This window comes from Perissodus microlepis, chromosome 13 (assembly GCF_051167445.1).
Source record: "Perissodus microlepis isolate ML-2025 ecotype Zambia chromosome 13, ASM5116744v1, whole genome shotgun sequence".
Taxonomy (NCBI): Eukaryota; Metazoa; Chordata; class Actinopteri; order Cichliformes; family Cichlidae; genus Perissodus; species Perissodus microlepis.
Genome location: NC_140473.1, coordinates 2,648,147 through 2,666,793, shown reverse-complemented (window position 1 = coordinate 2,666,793; position 18,647 = coordinate 2,648,147). Strand labels below are relative to the sequence as shown.

Sequence of the window (18,647 nt, the reverse complement as noted above, 5' to 3'; positions counted from 1 at the left end):
CTGCCAGAGGTGTGCGTTGAAGATCTCGCGGACTGGGGCCTCTGCTAGACGTTCCCAGCACACCCTCATTACACATTTAGGTGCACCGGGTCTGTCCAGCGTCCTCCCCCGCCACCTGATCCAACTCAACACCAGGTGGTGATCAGCTGACAGCTCAGCCCCTCTCTTTACCCGAGTGTCCAGAACATATAGTCGCAGGTATGGTGATACGATTACAAAATCGATCATCGACCTGCGGCCTAGAGCGTCCTGGTGCCACGTGCACTTATGGACACTCTTATGTTTGAACGAGGTGTTCGTTATGGCCAAACTGTGATTTGCACAGAAGTCCAATAACAAAACACTGCTCGCGTTCAGATCAGGGAAGCCGTTCCTCCCAATCACGCCCCTCCAGGTCTCACTGTCGTTACCCACGTGAGCATTGAAGTCTCCCAGTAGGACAACAGTCTCCAGGTGGAGCACCTTTCAGCACCCCACCCAGGGACTCTAACAAGGCTGGGTACTCTGAACTGCCACTCGGCACATAAGCGCAGATGACAGTCAGGACCCGTTCCCCGACCCTAAGGCGCAGGGAACAAACCCTCTCATCCACCGGGAAAAACCCAACGTACTGGCAGCAAGCCGAGGGGATATTAGAATACCCACCCCAGCCCGCCGCCTCTCACCAGGGGCAACTCCAGACTGAGACAGAGTCCAGCCCCTCTCAAGGAGACTGGTTCCAGAGCCCAAGCCATGCGTAGAGGTGAGCCCGTCTATATCTAGCCGGTACCTCTCAACCTCACGCACTAACTCAGGCTCCTTCCCCACCAGAGAGGTGACATTCCATGTCCCTATTGCCAGTCTTTGCAGCCGGGGATCAGTCTGTCAGGGCCTCTGCTCCTGGCCGCCGCCCGGCACACAATGAACCCGACCCCTATGGTACCTCCTGCGGATGGTTGGCCTGCGGGAGGATGGGCCCATGTCCCCTTTTCGGGCTGTGCCCGGCCGGGCCCCATGGACTAAGGCCCGGCCACCAGACGCTCGCCCTCGGGCACCCTCCCCGGGCCTGGCTCCAGGGCGGGGCCCCGGTAACCCAGGGTAAACTGTTCCCTCGATGTTTTCTTCATAAGGGTCTTCTTCATAAGGGTCTTCTTCCATTGATTCATTAATCCTGTATTCTATCACAGCTGCTCTATTCCCATGTTGTTGCAGTATATTAATGACCAACTTCGTATTGTGGATGGATTATCTCAGTTGTTCTCCTGACAGAAGTTTGGTCCGTTTACAGCATCCTGCCATGCGATTGCATTTGTCTCTCACGTTAACTTTTATCAAGTGGAAAAGTGTTAGCGTTCATCCTGCAGCTTCACTGTTTATGTTATGCTAACTAGAGCAGGGCGATATGACCAAAAATATTTATCACAATATACATTTGAAAATTTGCGATAACGATATAACTGACGATATAATTACACTAGACAAAATACTTTACAACTCCACAACTTTATTAGTGCAAAAAAACCCCATCAATGTATTTTCACTTAAACAAGCAGCTGTTTTTTGCATAAAGGTTATATAAAAATTTAACAGTGCAAATGCCTTTTGGTTAAACTGTCAGCAAGGAATTTGCATTTCCAGTAGAAATTGGCCGACATATCCTGAGCATAACCATGTATAATATCCACAAAACTTAAGAGGTTATACACACGCAATATGGTAATGTTATGTTGAAGCACAGTACATATCACTCCGCGAGGCTCCTGCCTACGATAGCCGTAATGCTCCGACAATCCATCAAGCGCTACAGGTTTGTAGCTTAGCAAAGTCTTACTAAAACATTTGACAGATTTTCAAGCGATTGACGATCTGCTTTCCTCATTCAGCGTTGCTGCCATTTTTTTTTCGGCCATGAACGGTATAATATGGCCCAGCCCTAACTGGAATGTCATTAGATGGCCATGAATGTACACTCGTATCTTCAACCAACCTGTGGCAGGTTTGGTGCAGTGCACAAGGTTACAGAAATTAAGAGGTGCACGACTGAAGCGCTACAACGATTATGTCATGTGACACATGATGTGATGTCAACATAAGCGCACAACTCAAAGAGGCAGGACACATGATTCCCACTTGTATACTGTGAATCAACCACATTTCACCTGTTCTGTTCTTACACTAACACAATTGGATGTCAAATAATTGGTTAAAGTCCAATTGTGGCAAACTTTGTCATTCCCACAAGGAACCCTATAGGTAGTATCTACAGTAGTTCACAACTATAGTGCATCCATGAAATAAAAAAATAGACATTATCATAACAGACAGATAAAGCGGAAGACTGTTTTAATGGTGCTGGTGTCTGCTGTGACTATTGGTTAATAATATATCTCTTAAGATCCTACAATACTTTAGCACAGCTATGCTTAAAACAAACTATGGGTGAGAAACATAAGTAGTGACATTCAAATACATGAGTAGTGAAGAAGAGTTCTCAGTGCATTATTACCCAGAAACATGGGAATGTCTTGGGATACTTTGGCCTTTTTAATACCATTCGGCCTCGGCTTGAATAGCACAGTTTATCAGCGTATTTTTTTATGATTATGTGTATTCCTTTATGGCAACAGTTAAGTATATTCTGTTGGCTGCGTCCAGCAGAGTAATGTATAATGTCACAAAGTAAACTTAAAATTAATTTTATAAACAGGGCACTGTCTGGACATAGTGGTCTCCCCAGTCACCTGATCTGATTTCAGTTTGAAAGGGAGATATGCAAAAAATAAATTATTATTATTTTTGAAAGAATTTCAGAAGTGTACCTGGAAATGGTATGGTCTGCACTGTCATACTTGAAGTTCTGTTGGAGAAAAAAAAACATTTTCAAGTATAGGGGTTGAAATTTGTTCATGAGGTGTAGGTATTAAAAGATATTTAAGTTTAAATTTGTATCTGTTAGGAATGTATCCAAAATTTTTGGAAACTGTAATACTTAAACGCTTACTTTAGGGCAAATTAGTCAAGTCAAACAGTTGTGTCTGTTTTTTTTTTTTTTTGTTTAAATCAGATTTGCCTGCTGACTGTAAACAGTCGATACATTAGCGCTTTGAAAATTAAAATAAATTTATTACCCCTCAGCCGTAAAGGGTTGCCTGCCTATGGCAGGCATTAACACCAAAGCTTGTGAATGCCATTACTTGAAAACATGTAAGACCTTCAAATTGATACCAAAGGTGCATCTACTAAAAATCTTGAACGAGTTTTAATCTTAGTGACCTTGACTTCAAGGCCAGAAAAAGTTTTCTGAAAACTTTGTGAATCCAGTAACTTGGAAACAATGTGACGTAGGATTTTGAAGTTGATACTCCAGGTATGTCTGGTAGGAGGCTGAACGGTAGCAGACTGGCTGCATGCTAACTATCCTTGTGCAGGACACTAACCCAGAGGGTTATGAATGTGTATGGATGTTAGCTTAAAAAAAGTGCTTTTGTGAATGGGGTGAACGAGGCATGTTGTAAAAAGCACTTTGAGTACTCACGGAGAGTAGAAAAACACCACATAAAAACCAGTATATTTACCAGTGATATATTTTATTTTCGTATAGACCGTACAGCACACACAGAAAGTCCAGTAGTAAATGGGATTTAAGAAACCATTGCTCTAGTCCTTGAAGCTACGTCTTGATTGACAACTGACTTGAAAGGATTTCTACTTCCTGCTATCGTGATTGAATTGCCAGCTCTAACCATTAGTTCTACAATAAATGACCATCTTGACCACCTTTCTTTCAAAAGTGTTAGTGTTTCTGCCTGCCATGTGCATTATAGATTTCTGAGCCAAACCCAGGGTTTTGTGTGCACAACAGCTCGACTTTAATCTGTAACATATACAGTTGAGGCCAAAATTATTAGCCCCCCCAGGAATCATGGAACGTTTTCCTAAACTTCTTCCCTTCTTCCCAAGTTTGCAACATTGATGAAACTTGATATAATCACACATTCACCAGTGCTATTTACTAGCTTTTGGTACATTTTGTAATATAAAATACATTTTTAGTCTTGCTTTATATCAAATATAGTAATGGTAAATGGCCTGTATTTGTATAGCGCTTTACTAGTCCCTAAGGGACCCCAAAGCGCTTTACACATCCAGTCATCCACCCATTCACACACACATTCACACACTGGTGATGGCAAGCTACATTGTAGCCACAGCCACCCTGGGGCGCACTGACAGAGGCGAGGCTGCCGAACACTGGCGCCACCGGGCCCTCTGACCACCACCAGTAGGCAGCGGGTGAAGTGTCTTGCCCAAGGACACAACAACCGAGACTGTCCAAGCCTGTGCAATCAATTGGCTTCCAAGGAACAGGGCTCTTGAACACATGAGAGGGACTACTGTCACTCACCATGCCAAAGACAAAGGAAATCAGTCTGGAGCTCAGAAAGAAGATCGTAGAGGCTCATGATAAGGGGCAAGGCTACACTGCCATTTCCAAGCGATTCACAGTGTCTAGAACTGCTGTACGTTGCATGATTGCCAAGTACAGGGAGACAAATTCTGTTAGAAACAAACCTGGCCGTGGCTGTAAGCGCAAGCTTTCAAGAACTCTGGAGAGGAAAATAGAGATGTCAGCAAGGAACCCCGGACATCTGCCAAATTGATTGTTGCTGACCTGGCCTTCTGGAGTTGATGTTTCAAGGAACACAGTTGTGAGGGCTCTCCACCGTGGTGGGCTTCACAGCCATCGTCCCAGAAGAACCCCTTTACTCAAAGAGGAGCACATCACAGCCCGGCTGAGGTTTGCCCGTGAACATTTGAAATGTAAAGATGAGTTTTGGAAGTCTGTGCTTTGGTCTGATGAGACTAAACTGGAACTGTTTGGGCACATGGATGTTGCTTATGTTTGGCAAAGAAAGGGAGTCTAGGCTCGTAGTCTAGGCTTAGGTCGTCACTGGGTCTTCCATCAAGACAATGAGCCAAAGCATACATCAAAATTAGTTCAACAGTTTTTCAAGGATACCAAAACCAAGATCTTGGAGTGGCCCGCACAGAGCCCAGACCTCAATCCCATTGAGAATCTGTGGCGAGTGCTCAAAGTGAATGTCCATGCTCGGAAACCACGCAATTTGGACCAGCTAGAACAATTTGCAATGACCAAAATCCCTCAAGAGACCTGTGCCAACCTAGTGAAGACCTGCTCTAATAGATTGTTGTCAGTTGTGGCTCAAAAAGGGTACAGTATTGTCTCATTTTTGCCCTTTCTTGTTTCAACTCAGGATATTTTATTGATACACTAACTACAATTAGTGGACCTTGTTATTTTGGACACAGATACGCTTTAAAAAACAAACACTTGTTGTTAATGGTCATTTTCATATTGAAATCAGGAGTGTTGCCTAATTTCATAAAGGGGGCTAATAATTTTGGCCTTAACTGTAAGGGCTCTAGACTAACCTTTTTCTGTGGTTGCACTGGTATGCCAAACTTTTTTTCTTAGGTGCACCAGCACAAAAGTTAGGTACACCCAAATTTTTCACCTGAATCGTTGAACCCCACTGTTTTACATGTTCACTTTTTATTTTATTTTATTTTTTAAATTGCTATCCATACAGACAATATTGATTTTTAAATGATTAACCAACAATCTTGTCAACACAAAGTTCTTTATTTGGAGGACAGTTCTACAAGAAAGATAAGTTACTGAAAAAGTGCTTGTGGTTAAAGTGCTTTAGCACTCTTTGGCAATATTGTAGACAATGTTAAACTTAATCATCATCTTGGCCTCCTGTGACGACCTGTTTGCTGCGGCCTGCCTTTGAAAGGCAGTGGGGAGAGGGGACACTTGGGCAGTGCATTTATCGCGGCATATAATGTGTTTTTTGAATACACTGTGCTTTTTCAGCATTCAGAGGTTGATGGCTCCCTTTTAGAGCACTGGCTATGAATTTCAGATGTATCAGGCCTTTATGAAAAAGTTATCAATCGTTCTTTTCATATTTTCTCATTACCCACAGCTACATACACAGGCTACTCACTAGGGCTGGGTATCGTCACTGATTTCTATAATCCATTCGATTCCGATTCACAAGGTCCTGAGTCAATTTGATTCGATTCAGTTTTGCTCACACGGTCAGAAATATTATAATTCTGATCATTTATCAGGACTGATACATGTGAGACTTCATCAGAGGTGTAAGCTTCACAGCAGATGCCTTTGTGTCAAAGTAACTGAGGATAAAACACAGAAAAACATGAAGGAGATTTACCTGGCCTGGCTTTTTATAGCAGATAACCGCCTTAAAAATATTCTGCAGTAGAAAAAAACGGAAGAAAACCACAAATCAACATATGAACATTACACAATAGTGCTGAAGTGAAGCAGAGCAAAGTTACAGAGGTTTTTATTAGAAACACAGCCAAGCATTTTGCAATTTGGCATAATTTAAAAAAGTTTACATTTCTTTGCTATTACACAGCAGAAATGAGGCTTTCTTGTCGGAGGTTATTTTTGGAAAACAAAAAACAAAACAAAAAAACAGCGACAGCACTGTACATGCCTTGTGTGTAATAAGCGAATGAATAATGCAGAAAACAGATTTGAGATTGGAAACTGTTCTTGAAGTATACTGAGAGACCTGTGCAGGAAATGTGATTTTATCGTGGTGGAAGCAAAACAGCAAAAGTATGAGGGAATTCATGACAGCGTTTATCAAATGTGAAGCATAGTTTTGATTTTCTTTGACTGTTGGTTCAGTCAATTTTGGTTGGAGAGAGACAAAACCTGCAGTTTCAGAATCTAGCACAAAAAAAGATGTAAACACAAAGCGTGGACCCGCCGACGCATCAGAATCTGAGCTGTCGGAGTATCTGGACAACGGCCAATCAGAGAGGTCCCACCCCTGACTATCTATGATTGGTTTAGACCATGATATGGGTGTAATATGTTTTTGTTGTTGACCACACGGAGTTGCGGAGACTTTTTTTGTTTTTGTTTTTTACTCAAACTGCTGGTCGGTGCAACCTATAATTTTTTTATTTTATTTTTTTTGTCGCACCATTAAGAAATTAAGTCGCATACATACGCAGCCAAATTGGTCGCACTCTAGAGCCCTGCATATAGATAGTCTTCTCACAAAACCCTACTTTTGTATTTATTTTTATATTTTGGTGCCAAAAGCAAATATTACTCGTGATTCAAGGAGTTATTTACACCTGGGTCTGTCTAATGGATATGGTATGTTAAAAGATCCTGTTCACACCATGTAGTGCTTTCCAAAATCAGTACTTGGCCCTTGTTAACTGTTACTGTGTGTACACAATGTGTCACTGTAATCTTGGAACACTGAGCTAGTACATTGGATTTAATTGTTCTGCTGGCCAGTTTATTCCCAAATTTGGCTGCAACTGCAAATTTAGGCCATTAAGGCCAAATGTGTTGGAAGGACATTTTGAAGTGACTGTGGTTCTGTGGCCTGTCTCCCCCCCACCCTGGACCCCCACCAATTCGCATACAGTCAGAACAGGAGCACAGAGGATGCAGTCTCCATCGTGCTGCACTCTGTCCTCTCACACCTGGACAATAAAAACACCTACGCCAGAATGCTGTTTATAGACTTCAGTTCAGCGTTCAATACAATCCTCCCTTCACAACTCATCAGGAAGCTAACAGACCTGGGCATCAGTTCCCACATGTGTAAATGCTTACTGGACTTCCTGACCAACCGGCCCCAACGTGTCCAGCTGGATAACCACTGCTCATCTACCATCACAATGAACACTGGTGTACCACAAGGCTGTGTGATGAGCCCTTTCCTCTACTCCCTCTTCACCCATGACTGCAGACCTGCCGATGGTTCCAACACAATCATTAAGTTTGCAGATGACACCATGGTGATTAGCCTCATCAATGACAACGATGAGGCCACCTACAGGGAGGAGGTGGATCGGCTGTGGAGCGTGTGAGCAGCTTCAAGTTCCTGGGTGTCTACATCTCCGAGGATCCCAACTGCTTCAAGCTGGAGGACTCTGAGAAAGAACCACCTGTCCTCAGACATCCTGGTGAAGTTCTACCGCTGCACCATCGAGAGCACTGTACACCATGTACATTGTAACATACCCATAATAGACCCATATTTTTGTATCTGCTAATATATATTTTGTAATATATCTATATTATTGCTAAAGCACTTTCTGGATAGATGCAAACTGCATTTCGTTGCCTTGTACTGGTGACATGTGCAATGACAATAAAGTTGAATTCTATTCTAAGTGTTCTGTGTGTAATTTCTGCTGATAAGTTTTGTAGTAGTAGTTCACTGCAGGACAAAGCTGCTGCTACTGGCAGGTGTGCTGCTCTGCAGCACTTTTCCTTTGATGCTGTAACAATAATCTGTAAAAGAATTTTGATGATGCATGCATGCATGCATGCATGCATGTATGGGTGATACCTATTTGTGTGAATGTTATTCTGGATTTCATTGGAAAATCCAGGCCGCATAAGGCCGCTTGATTTTGTCCCTGTTTCTCTCTCTGTTTTTGTGTGTTTGTTTGTTTTGTTTTGTTTTTGTTTTTAAACCCAGGACTCCCAAAAAGCAGCCGGTTCAGTTTATACTAAGATATAGCAGTGCAGAATTTTGTTTACATTACATATTGTTTATGTAACCCACTTGGTTTAATGGTAGACCATTAAATTGTCGACGCATGCCACACACTGCGTTTAGGATGTAGGTTTTCTTTATTTACAGTGATGCAGTTTACTCTTTCAGTCTGCCACGTCCGCCAGCTCCACCGTTGTCTCCAACTCCACACACCTCCAGGTGCCGGCACACTAGTGAAATAGGGGAGGCATGATTAGGCAGTGAACACCATCTGTTTTAACCAACCTCCCCTGGCACTACCGACAGAACCCACTGCACTCCTTCCCTGCAGCCGAGCCACAGACCACACTCCGCTATAGTCTACTAAACTATTATTTTCTTTTAAATCCCCAAATGCAGCAGTGGTTTATAGAAATTTAAGGATTAATGTAAACCACCAATAACATTTGAAATGGCTCATTTCAAACATGAACTTTAAACAACACTTTGAGTTTAGCACTCTGAAACATAAAACCGTAAACCCAAATAGGCCGATTGCTATCTGCTACTGCCACAGACTACTAAGAGCTGTTGCTACAGCTCCATTCTTTGTACCCATGTGCAATTTTAGGAATGCACCAAGCTCTCTATAGGTTCTCATGTGTGGCAAGAGATACTTTCCTGACAGCTCAATATTAAATTAATAACTAAGTAATATTTATTTGTATAGCATGTTTTATCAATAAAAAATTTAAATCCCAGCACTATCTGAAGCAACACTGAATACCACTGTGCACCCTGAATATAACAAAGTTTGTCAACATCTCACTACACATGGTCATCACCTCAATGCACTTATTTTTGTAGTTCAGTTTACCAAAAAGACAACGCACAATAAACAAAGTTGAGAAGATTCCTGTTTGGTTTTTGTTATTTTTATTTTTATAAAGATACTTCAACAATACGGTTGTCATGAAGTTTTTGTTTTACACACAGCTATCATGAAGTGAAAAAGAGTGTAGGCCGAGTTGCGAATGGGACCACCAAAGTCATGGTTCTATTTTGATTCTGCTTAACTGTTGTTTTGTTTCAGATATGATTATATATAGACCCAACTCTTTCCTTTGACTATGCTCATAACTGCCTTTCCTTTCTTTCCCTATGCTTCTGATCTCAGTGGGCAACAGTGACCTTCCATCTTCCCCACCATGTGCTGAAGCTCGTGGCTAGTGCCATTGTCAGCGAGCTGAAGAAGATAAACCAGAACGTAGCTGCCTTGTCTGTGGCCTCATCCATCATGGACAGGCTCTCCTACCTCTTGTCAAGCGCCAGACCTGAGCTTGGGGTGGGCCCTGGGCGCTCTGTAGATAGGTGAGAGTAAGCTTTGTGTCACATTGTGCATATTCAGGTCATTTGCACTTGAATCAGAATAAACTTTTTAGGTATAATGCAAGTATGGTTTTTGATTGAGCTTTTTAAACACAATAAAGAGTTTGTGGAGTAGTGTGTAGAGACGGTACCTTGCTCAGGGGTACTGCAGGGTTGCAAATGGTGGATTTGAACCCCTGACTTTCTGATCATGGGGCGAGTGCTCTACCTACTGAGCTATCCCTGCTCTATCTTTCAACTTAACCACTTAACTTAACCCTCTGAGACTTAAACATATGACAAAGTTTTCACACATACACTGCGTTCCAAATTACTATGCAAATTGTGTTTAAGTCTCATTAAAATTAAATAAGTTGTTTTTCAATTAAACCCATGGATGGAATAGTGTGTCAGGGCTCTTTGGATCACTGAAATCAATCTCGGACAACTAGGATCATTAGTTTTCCAGGTGAGCCCAATTAAAACAAAAACAACTAAAGAAGGATGTTCCACATTAATTAAACAGACCAGCATTTTCAAGCAATATAGCAAGGAAAAAGGATCTCTGCTGCTGCTGAAAAGCCTGAAATAGTTGAATGCCTTGGACACGTAATGAAAACCTTAGATATTTCACGAAAGCATGATCACCATAATGTTAAGAGATTTGTGGCTGAATCAGAGCACACATGGGCTCATGCAGATAAAGGTACAATGATGAAGGTTTCTGCTAGACAAATACATCAGGGGAGGCAGCTGCTAGAAGGCCATTACAAAGCAGCAAACAGATATTTGAAGCTGCTGGTGCCTCTGGAGCCCTGCGAACATCAAAGTGTAGGATCCTCCAGAGACTTGCAGTTGTGCATAAACCTTCTATTTGGCCAACCCTAACCAATGCTCACAAGCAGAAACTGCTGCAGTGGGGCCCAGAATTACTTGAAGACTAATTTTCAAACAGTGATGATGAGTGCAGTGCAACCCTAGATGGTCCAGATGGATGCAGTGGATGATGCTTGGTGGATGGCCACCATGTCCCAACAAGGCTGCAACGTCACCAAGGACGTGGTGAAGTCATGTTTTGGGTCGGAATCATGGGGAGAGAGCTGGTTGGCCCCTTTAAGGTCCCTGAAGGTGTGAAAATGACCTCTGCAAAGTATGTGGAGTTTGACTGACCACTTTCTTCCATGGTAGAAAGAGATGAACTGTGCCTTCCGCAACAAAACCATCTTCATGCAAGACAATGCACCATCTCAAGTTACAAGGAATACTTCTGCATCATTGGCTGCTATCGGCCTAAAAGGAGAGAAACTCATGGTGTGGCCCCCATTCTTCCCTGACCTCAATCCTATTGAGAACCTTTGGAGCATCCTCAAGCAAAAAACTATGAGGGTGGGAGGCAGTCACATCCAAACAGCAGCTGTGGGAGACTCTTCTGACATCCTGCAAAGACATTCAAGTAGAAACTTTCCAAAAACTCACAAGTTCCATGGATGCAAGAATTGTAAAACTGCTCAAATAAGGGGTCCTATTTTAATATGTAACTTGACCTGTTAAGATGTTTTTGTTTGAAATAGCTTTTGATTTCAGTAAAATTGATTTACTAATGCTGCAAATTCAACAAATGACCATTTTCAATTCTCTACAACCTATAAAATGTTTTGAAACTGTGTGCGTAATAACTTGGAACAGTGCATTTTAAGTTTATTTTTGAAAAACGTACTGTTTTCATTGGGAGTTTTGTTCAGTAACATTTGAATTATACTCTAATGGTTGATGACTCAAACATTATTCTGACTGTCATTTGAATCGACAATTTCAGAAAATCAAAGAAAAATATAATTTGCTTAATAATTTGGAATGCGGTGTAGTGTGAACTACAACAACGATGTAGTCAAAACAGCATACCAGGTGTAATTTCAAGAATGCCTTGTATTATTCTAAAAGGTGTTGTTCTCTGCAGATCCCTGATGTACAGCGAGGCCAACAGGAGGGAAACATTCACATCGTGGCCACATGCTGGGTACAGGTGGGCTCAGCCTGATCCAATGGCACAAGCAGGGTTTTACCACCAGGTGGGTTCTGTGAGAATTCTAAGCTGCCTTTACATCTATCAGCTCTGACGAGCAATGTTATATGCACACATGTGGTTCACATGAATCACAATATTTGCAAGCACTCAAAAGGAAGATTCGCATGGTTAGTGGAAAATGTTGACATTCTACTTGACTGCAAGATTATGAAGTTAAAGGAACACACATGGACTCATCCAACCATATAACCATGTAATTTGCTTTGTAATGCAAACTAGCTAAAGCTATGACAACTTTAAGTGCACCATTTTTATCTGTAGTGATTTCATGTTTGTTTGTTTTTTTCATTTATATATTTATTTTTTACAACATGTTCTGTACAAACACTACATTCTTTACAATAAAAATCAGCAGGGAAAGTAGGCGGTCAGTGAAATTAACCCCCTCCCTACTGTGTTCCTGCAGCCTGCCTCATCAGGGGATGACAGAGCCATGTGTTTCACCTGCAGCGTGTGCCTGGTCTGTTGGGAACCAACAGACGAACCTTGGTGAGTGGATTATTAAATAAACACACATGCATCTTACTCACAACATAATAATTGTATTATAATGGCAAGCGTTTCTTTATTACTCCCCAGGTCTGAACATGAGCGGCATTCTCCCAATTGTCCATTTGTGAAGGGAGAGCACACACAGAACGTCCCACTGTCGGTGACACTGGCAACAACACCCGCACAGTTTCCAAACAGTCCTGATCGTTCAGACAAGATTGCTTGCTATGGTTTTGGCAGCTGCCCACAGTTCCTGGCTGCTGCCACCAAGAGGGGCAAGATTTGCATCTGGGATATCTCCAAAATGATGAAGGTCAGAGTACCAACCAATCCTTGCCTGGCTGACTCTTTACCTGCACAATGGAATGCATGCACAACACAGCACTTTATAGTGCCCTACCAGGTCTTAGAACAAAAAGCAGTGCAACAGTGATATCACAAATCCATCGACCTACTTTATTGGTAAAAGGCATGATGCCAGCAAGGGCAGTCAAAAATGTCTGGTTAAAGCAGCTGATTAAAGTAACTGATCCTTGTTACCAACCCAAAGCACGTCTTTTAAGTTATAATTTCCCAGATACACATGGTGCATAGAAACAGTTGAGCAGCTTTGTTTTACTTTGTTACCATATCAGATTTGTAAAGAAGTCACACATCTGGTCCATATACGAGCCTCAGCAGGACAGTAATACACTTCCTGAGGCTCTTTTAAACATGTTACATGATTTGATTGCTTACTTGCTTAGCTTGGAGCATAAGCAGACAAAAGTTGAGTGAGTAGGGCAGTCTTGTTTATGTTGTTGACTATGACTCCAGGTAAAAAGTGTGTACCTGTGTGTTCAACAGGTGCACTTGAAGTTTGACATCAACCCATATGACCCAGCCATTCTGAGACAGTTGATCCTGTCTAGTGGTGAGCAGGGCCAGCATGCACTAACAGAGTCTCGGAGACCAACTTTGGCATGGTTAGAAGAGTCATCCTCCTGCTCCGATTTACCCAAACTCGAGGGAGACAGGTAAAACACATTCACATTTTAATTCATTTAAACTTGAAAGATAATTTTATAGGAATATTGTGTTTGAAATTATTAATAAGGATACAATGTTTTAGAGTTGACCAGCCCTTTCAGACTCATGGATTTTATAGTATTTCCAGTACAGAGAATGTTCCTGATACAAATTGAGAGGAAAATGTTCTTTGTTGCAGCATGTTTCTCTTGACATACTCCAGCATACATTTCTATTCTGTATTCAACAGTTTATTTATTAAATTAATTATCTATAAAAACCCTATACAAAATGTATATTCAAAAATTAACTGGTTGAGTGTGGGGGGAGCATGTATAGCTGGTATCAGAAACTAATTTGAGCGTATAATGGCATCTGCTTCTTGGGATTTTTGTGGTGAACATAGGTTTGAACTGATTGGTTTGTTCTGCTTTAAGTAGATGATAATGACTTGTCTGTGACATAAAATGTGACAGTTTAGCAAGAGGTAATGCTTTTCTTTTATGTGAGGAAAAAAGGTGAAAGTGTTTAAAAAAAAAAAAAAAAAAAAAAAGAATAAAGAAAACCAAAAAAATACAATAAACAATGTAAAAATAAAAGTAAAAAGAAAGAGTGATTTAACTTAGTATTTGTGTGTTTTTACAGTCAGGGTTCTTAGTTTTTGTTTTATGATATTAGTCTTGATTTTTCTCACTTGTTGTTTTCCAGTGATGACCAGTTGGAGGACTCAGACAGTGATGAGCATTCCCGGTCAGAGTCAGTAACAGGTACAAGCATTTGCAACTTCTTTTTTTTCTTCCTTTTTTTTTTTCGTAAAGGTTCAAAGAAACTATTGACATTGTTGTAGTTTCATTTAGATATTTATTTTTATTTTGACTTTGACTTAACATTGATACTAATATTACTTTGTTTCAAATATTTCATGTGTCTAGCATCTGGTATTTAAAGTTTTATATTCTTTTTGTTGTTTAATGATTGTCAGCAAGCATCTTCTAGGTACATTTTTTGGCAGTAGGAGCCTATTTAACATTCTGCAAATTGCTGGGAACCCAAGTGAAAGTACATATTTCAGGGCAAAAAATTGTCACGGAGTTCAGTGTTTCTCTATTTTAATAAATAGAATGAATAAATAGAATGTTTTAATAGTCTGAAATCATAACAATCATGAGATACTATGAGTGCACTAAGTTCCCAGTAGGGTTGGGTGACTGGACAAATATATCGACGATAGGCTGAGCCCATCGGCCATCGTTTTTACAAGGGCGATTTATTTATTTATTTGCCCATGAGTGAGTTTGCTAATAATGATGGAGCAGTCAACAGGAAAAAATAATAGGGCTGTTTTAACAGCACCCTCTTTCATCTGCGAGCAAATGCGCCCTCCTCAGAGTGCACCGAAATGCTCGTTGATGGAGCTGCAGAAGCTGGTGATAGCCCAGCATACTCAGCGGTGGACATGTACATGCTGTGCAAGTTTGTGGTGTTTGAGTACTTTGCTCGCACTATATGTCTGCACAAGTGGCACACCGCTTTGGTTACATCCTTAGGTTTACCTCTTTCATCCCAAATTGGCGACTTTATATATTTTTTTTTAGTGCTGTCAGCGTTAACGCGCCATCATCACGACTAACACAATTATCAGTTAACCCATCTGTTGTGCAAACTGAGTCAAAATCCCTGAAATGTCTCTGTCAACGCATTTCGGGCAGTTTGTCCAAAGTTTATTCATTCTGTGCTCTAGATGGGTTGAGCGCGTTAAAAATTTGAATCGCGTTAATCGTGACGACCGCGTTAACGCTGACAGCCCTAATTTTTGGGGGAAATTAGTTCGTCCATGTTTGGACTTCTGTGTTGTTAACACACAAATCAGTCCGTGCATGATTACATTGCTCCGCCCATCAAAAAGTCTGCGAATATTTTGCCCATCGTCGATTATTGGACTGACAGTTGTTGGTTGGAAGATTTTTACAACCCTATTTCCCAGCCTCATTTAAATAATGTTGTTTGAATTACTGATTTTGTTATAGTTTGGCGAAGACTAACTTGGACCATTTTTTCCCCCTTCTCTTTCAGGCCAGCCGTCCCAGTGGGAGAGCATGGATGTGAGCCTAGGAGTGACGGCACTGAGTGTGCTCCAACAGCCTGAGAAGCTTCAATGGGAGGTAGTAGCCAGTGTGTTGGAGGATACTGTTAAGGACCTCGAGGAGCTTGGTGCCAACCCCTCATTAAACCAAACTAAGATTCATAACCAGGCCAAAACAAAGGACAAGGCCCCTGACCACCACAACATTCCCTTTCCCTGCTTGTTGGCTGGAGGCCTGCTCAGCTATCGCTCAGCATCCAGTGTTCCCATGGTTCGACCTACAACCACAACCACAGCTACAACACGCAGGACCACAGATGGTCCACTTAGGACTCATGGGACCGAGCCCTTTCACCCTGGACCTCTACAGGAACAGGGTCCTATGGAGATAGAGACTTGTAATCCTCAAACTGCAGCACAAGAGCAGGGTTCCCAACCTGCTAGCCCCTCTTCTCTTCCAGCTGTACGCAGGACTATACCTGTGCTGCTGCTGTACAGTATCAGAGAAGTAGATGACAAGTCCTCAGGACAAGTCTTTGCTCAGATGAATAACCTAATGAGCAAGGGGCTCCATGAGGAGGGCTTCACTGTGCCACAAATCATTGAGATGGAGTTTGACACCCACGAGCAGCTTCTTCTTCAGGACCCCCCCATCACTTATATTCAGCAGTTTGCTGATGCTGCCAATCTGGCAGGGTTGGATGGGCATATGGAAAAATGGAGCACACTGGCTGCAGCAACAGCCTCCAGTCCGCCTCGACCTGGAGCACTGGTACAGTGCTTGAGGCTGCCCAAACAGCTCGAGGAGGAGAATCTCTATGTGGACTCGATAACACCCTGCTGGGATGGTGTGCACCTGCTGGTTGCCCTGCAGCCCTGTGGCTCTGAGTCTCTGAGTGCTACAAACCAAGTAGAAGCTCTTAATAATCTCAACCGCCTGCACTCTGCACTCTGCAGCCAACGAAAAGCAGACCCCTTACATCCAGTTGCAAATGGGGTGGAAGGCCACCACCCAGGTGGATCGCCACCACAGACACCGCTCATCCTTCCCCCAGGAGACCAGCAGCAGCAAAGGTCCCCAAGTGATGAGAGTGGAGGTGGATATCTTGCACTATACAAGCTCAACTATTCCACCCGTATTGTCACCTTGGATGAGGAACCTATCAAAGTACAGCAGATCTGGGACTCTCGGGATGCCATTACCTCCCTTATTTTGCTTCCTCCTGATGTGCTTGACAGCAGGGAAGATGACAGTGAAGAGGCTCCTGAGGAGGCTCTCCCAACAACTCCAAAAAATAGCTCTTCTGGGCTTGGAACAGGTCCGTCAGGCTCTGCTGAATCTGGAACTGGGACTGTGTGTGGAGCAGCTACCAACAGCAGCAGTGCTACTGTTACCAGTCCCTCCACCTCTGCCTCCACCCACAAAGACTCCAAGCGGCTGGAGGTGACAGGCCTGGGCCACCTGGTGGTAACCACACGGGCTGGGTTTATTATGATACTGGACCTGTCCACACTAGAGGTCCTAGCTAAGGTGGAGCCACCCAAAAAGGAGGGGTCAGCAGAGGAGACAGACCCATTTGTCTCAGTTACCTATTGCTCTGGGACAGATCGCCTTTGTGCCTGCACCAAAGGTAGGTTTTTCCCTTCTTTTTGTTTCTGCATATTTCCCTGCTGACAGTATTGCTGCTGATGGAATAGATAGACAGACTTTATCTTTTCATGAAAGTTTTTCTTTCATGTGTGCAAATTTTCTTAGACTTATATCATCATATTATATATTTTATGTTATAACTCATTAAGTCTAGTGTAAAAGTAGTGCCCTTTTGTTCACAAAGTTTATGGGTGTTCTGTATAAAACAATTAAGGGTTGGATTTATGTTAGATTCTTATTAGTAATCTCAACATAAAATCTGGGCCATGTGTATGTCAGTACTTTGGAAATTCCTTACTCATCCATCCATCCATCCATTTTCTTCCACTTTATCTGGGGCCGGGTCGCGGGGGCAGCAGCCTAAGCAGAGAAGCCCAGACCTCCCTCTCCCCAGCCACCTCCTGTAGCTTATCCGCTCAGCTCGTGGCCATAGGTGAGGGTAGGGATGTAGATCGACCGGTAAATTGAGAGCTTCGCTTTTACGCTCAGCTCTCTCTTCACCACGACGGACCGGTGCAGCGTCTGCATCACTGCGGCCGCAGCACCAATCCGTCTGTCGATCTCCAGCTCCCTTCTCCCATCACTCGCGAACAAGACCCCGAGATACTTGAACTCCTCCCCTTGGGGCAGGAACTCATCCCCGACCCGGAGTGGGCACTCCACCCTTTTCTGGCTGAGAACCATGGCCTCAGATTTGGAGGTGCTGATCCTCATTCCCACTGCTTCACACTCGGCTGCGAACCATTCCAGTGCGAGCTGGAGGCCATCACCCAATGAAGCCAACAGAACCACATCATCCGCGAGAAGCAGAGATGAGATTCTGAGGCCACCAAAGTGAATGCCCTCCGCCACTTGGCTGCGCCTAGAAATCTTGTCCATAAAAATTATGAACAGAATCAGTGACAAAGGGCAGCCCTGGCGGAGCCCATCACCCACCAGAAACGAGTCCGACTTATTGCTGGCATTGCGAACCAAGCTCTTGCAACGGTTGTATAGGGATCGAATGGCCCGTAGCAATGGGCCAGACACCCCATACTCCCGTAGCACCTCCCACAGGACACCCTGAGGGACACGGTCGAATGCCTTCTCCAAGTCCACAAAACACATGTAGACTGGTTGGGCAAACTCCCATGCACCCTCAAGTATCCTTGAGAGTATAAAGAGCTGGTCCAGTGTTCCGCGACCAGGATGAAAACCGCATTGTTCCTCCTGTATCCGAGGTTCAACTAGCGGACGAACTCTCCTTTCCAGCACCCTGGCATAGACTTTCCCAGGGAGGCTGAGGAGTGTGTTTCCCCCTGTAGTTGGAACACACCCTCCGGTCCCCCTTCTTAAAAATGGGGACCACCACCCCAGTCTGCCAGTCCAGGGGTATCGCCCCTGATCTCCACGCAACATTGTAGA

General features: G+C 43.1%; 1 protein-coding gene across 3 annotated transcripts in view; it reads left to right on the top strand.

The window, feature by feature from the left end:
- Positions 1–18,647, top strand: part of birc6 (baculoviral IAP repeat containing 6) — a 131,010-nt gene that overhangs the window by 11,633 nt on the left and 100,730 nt on the right. For all 3 annotated transcript variants that reach the window (XM_084948322.1, XM_084948323.1, XM_084948321.1), the window contains exons 4-10: positions 9,733–9,926; positions 11,881–11,992; positions 12,416–12,498; positions 12,589–12,814; positions 13,348–13,517; positions 14,218–14,276; positions 15,583–17,223. In XM_084948322.1, the coding sequence (XP_084804448.1) occupies positions 9,733–9,926; positions 11,881–11,992; positions 12,416–12,498; positions 12,589–12,814; positions 13,348–13,517; positions 14,218–14,276; positions 15,583–17,223 (2,485 nt within the window). The remainder of the gene's footprint in view (positions 1–9,732; positions 9,927–11,880; positions 11,993–12,415; positions 12,499–12,588; positions 12,815–13,347; positions 13,518–14,217; positions 14,277–15,582; positions 17,224–18,647) is intronic.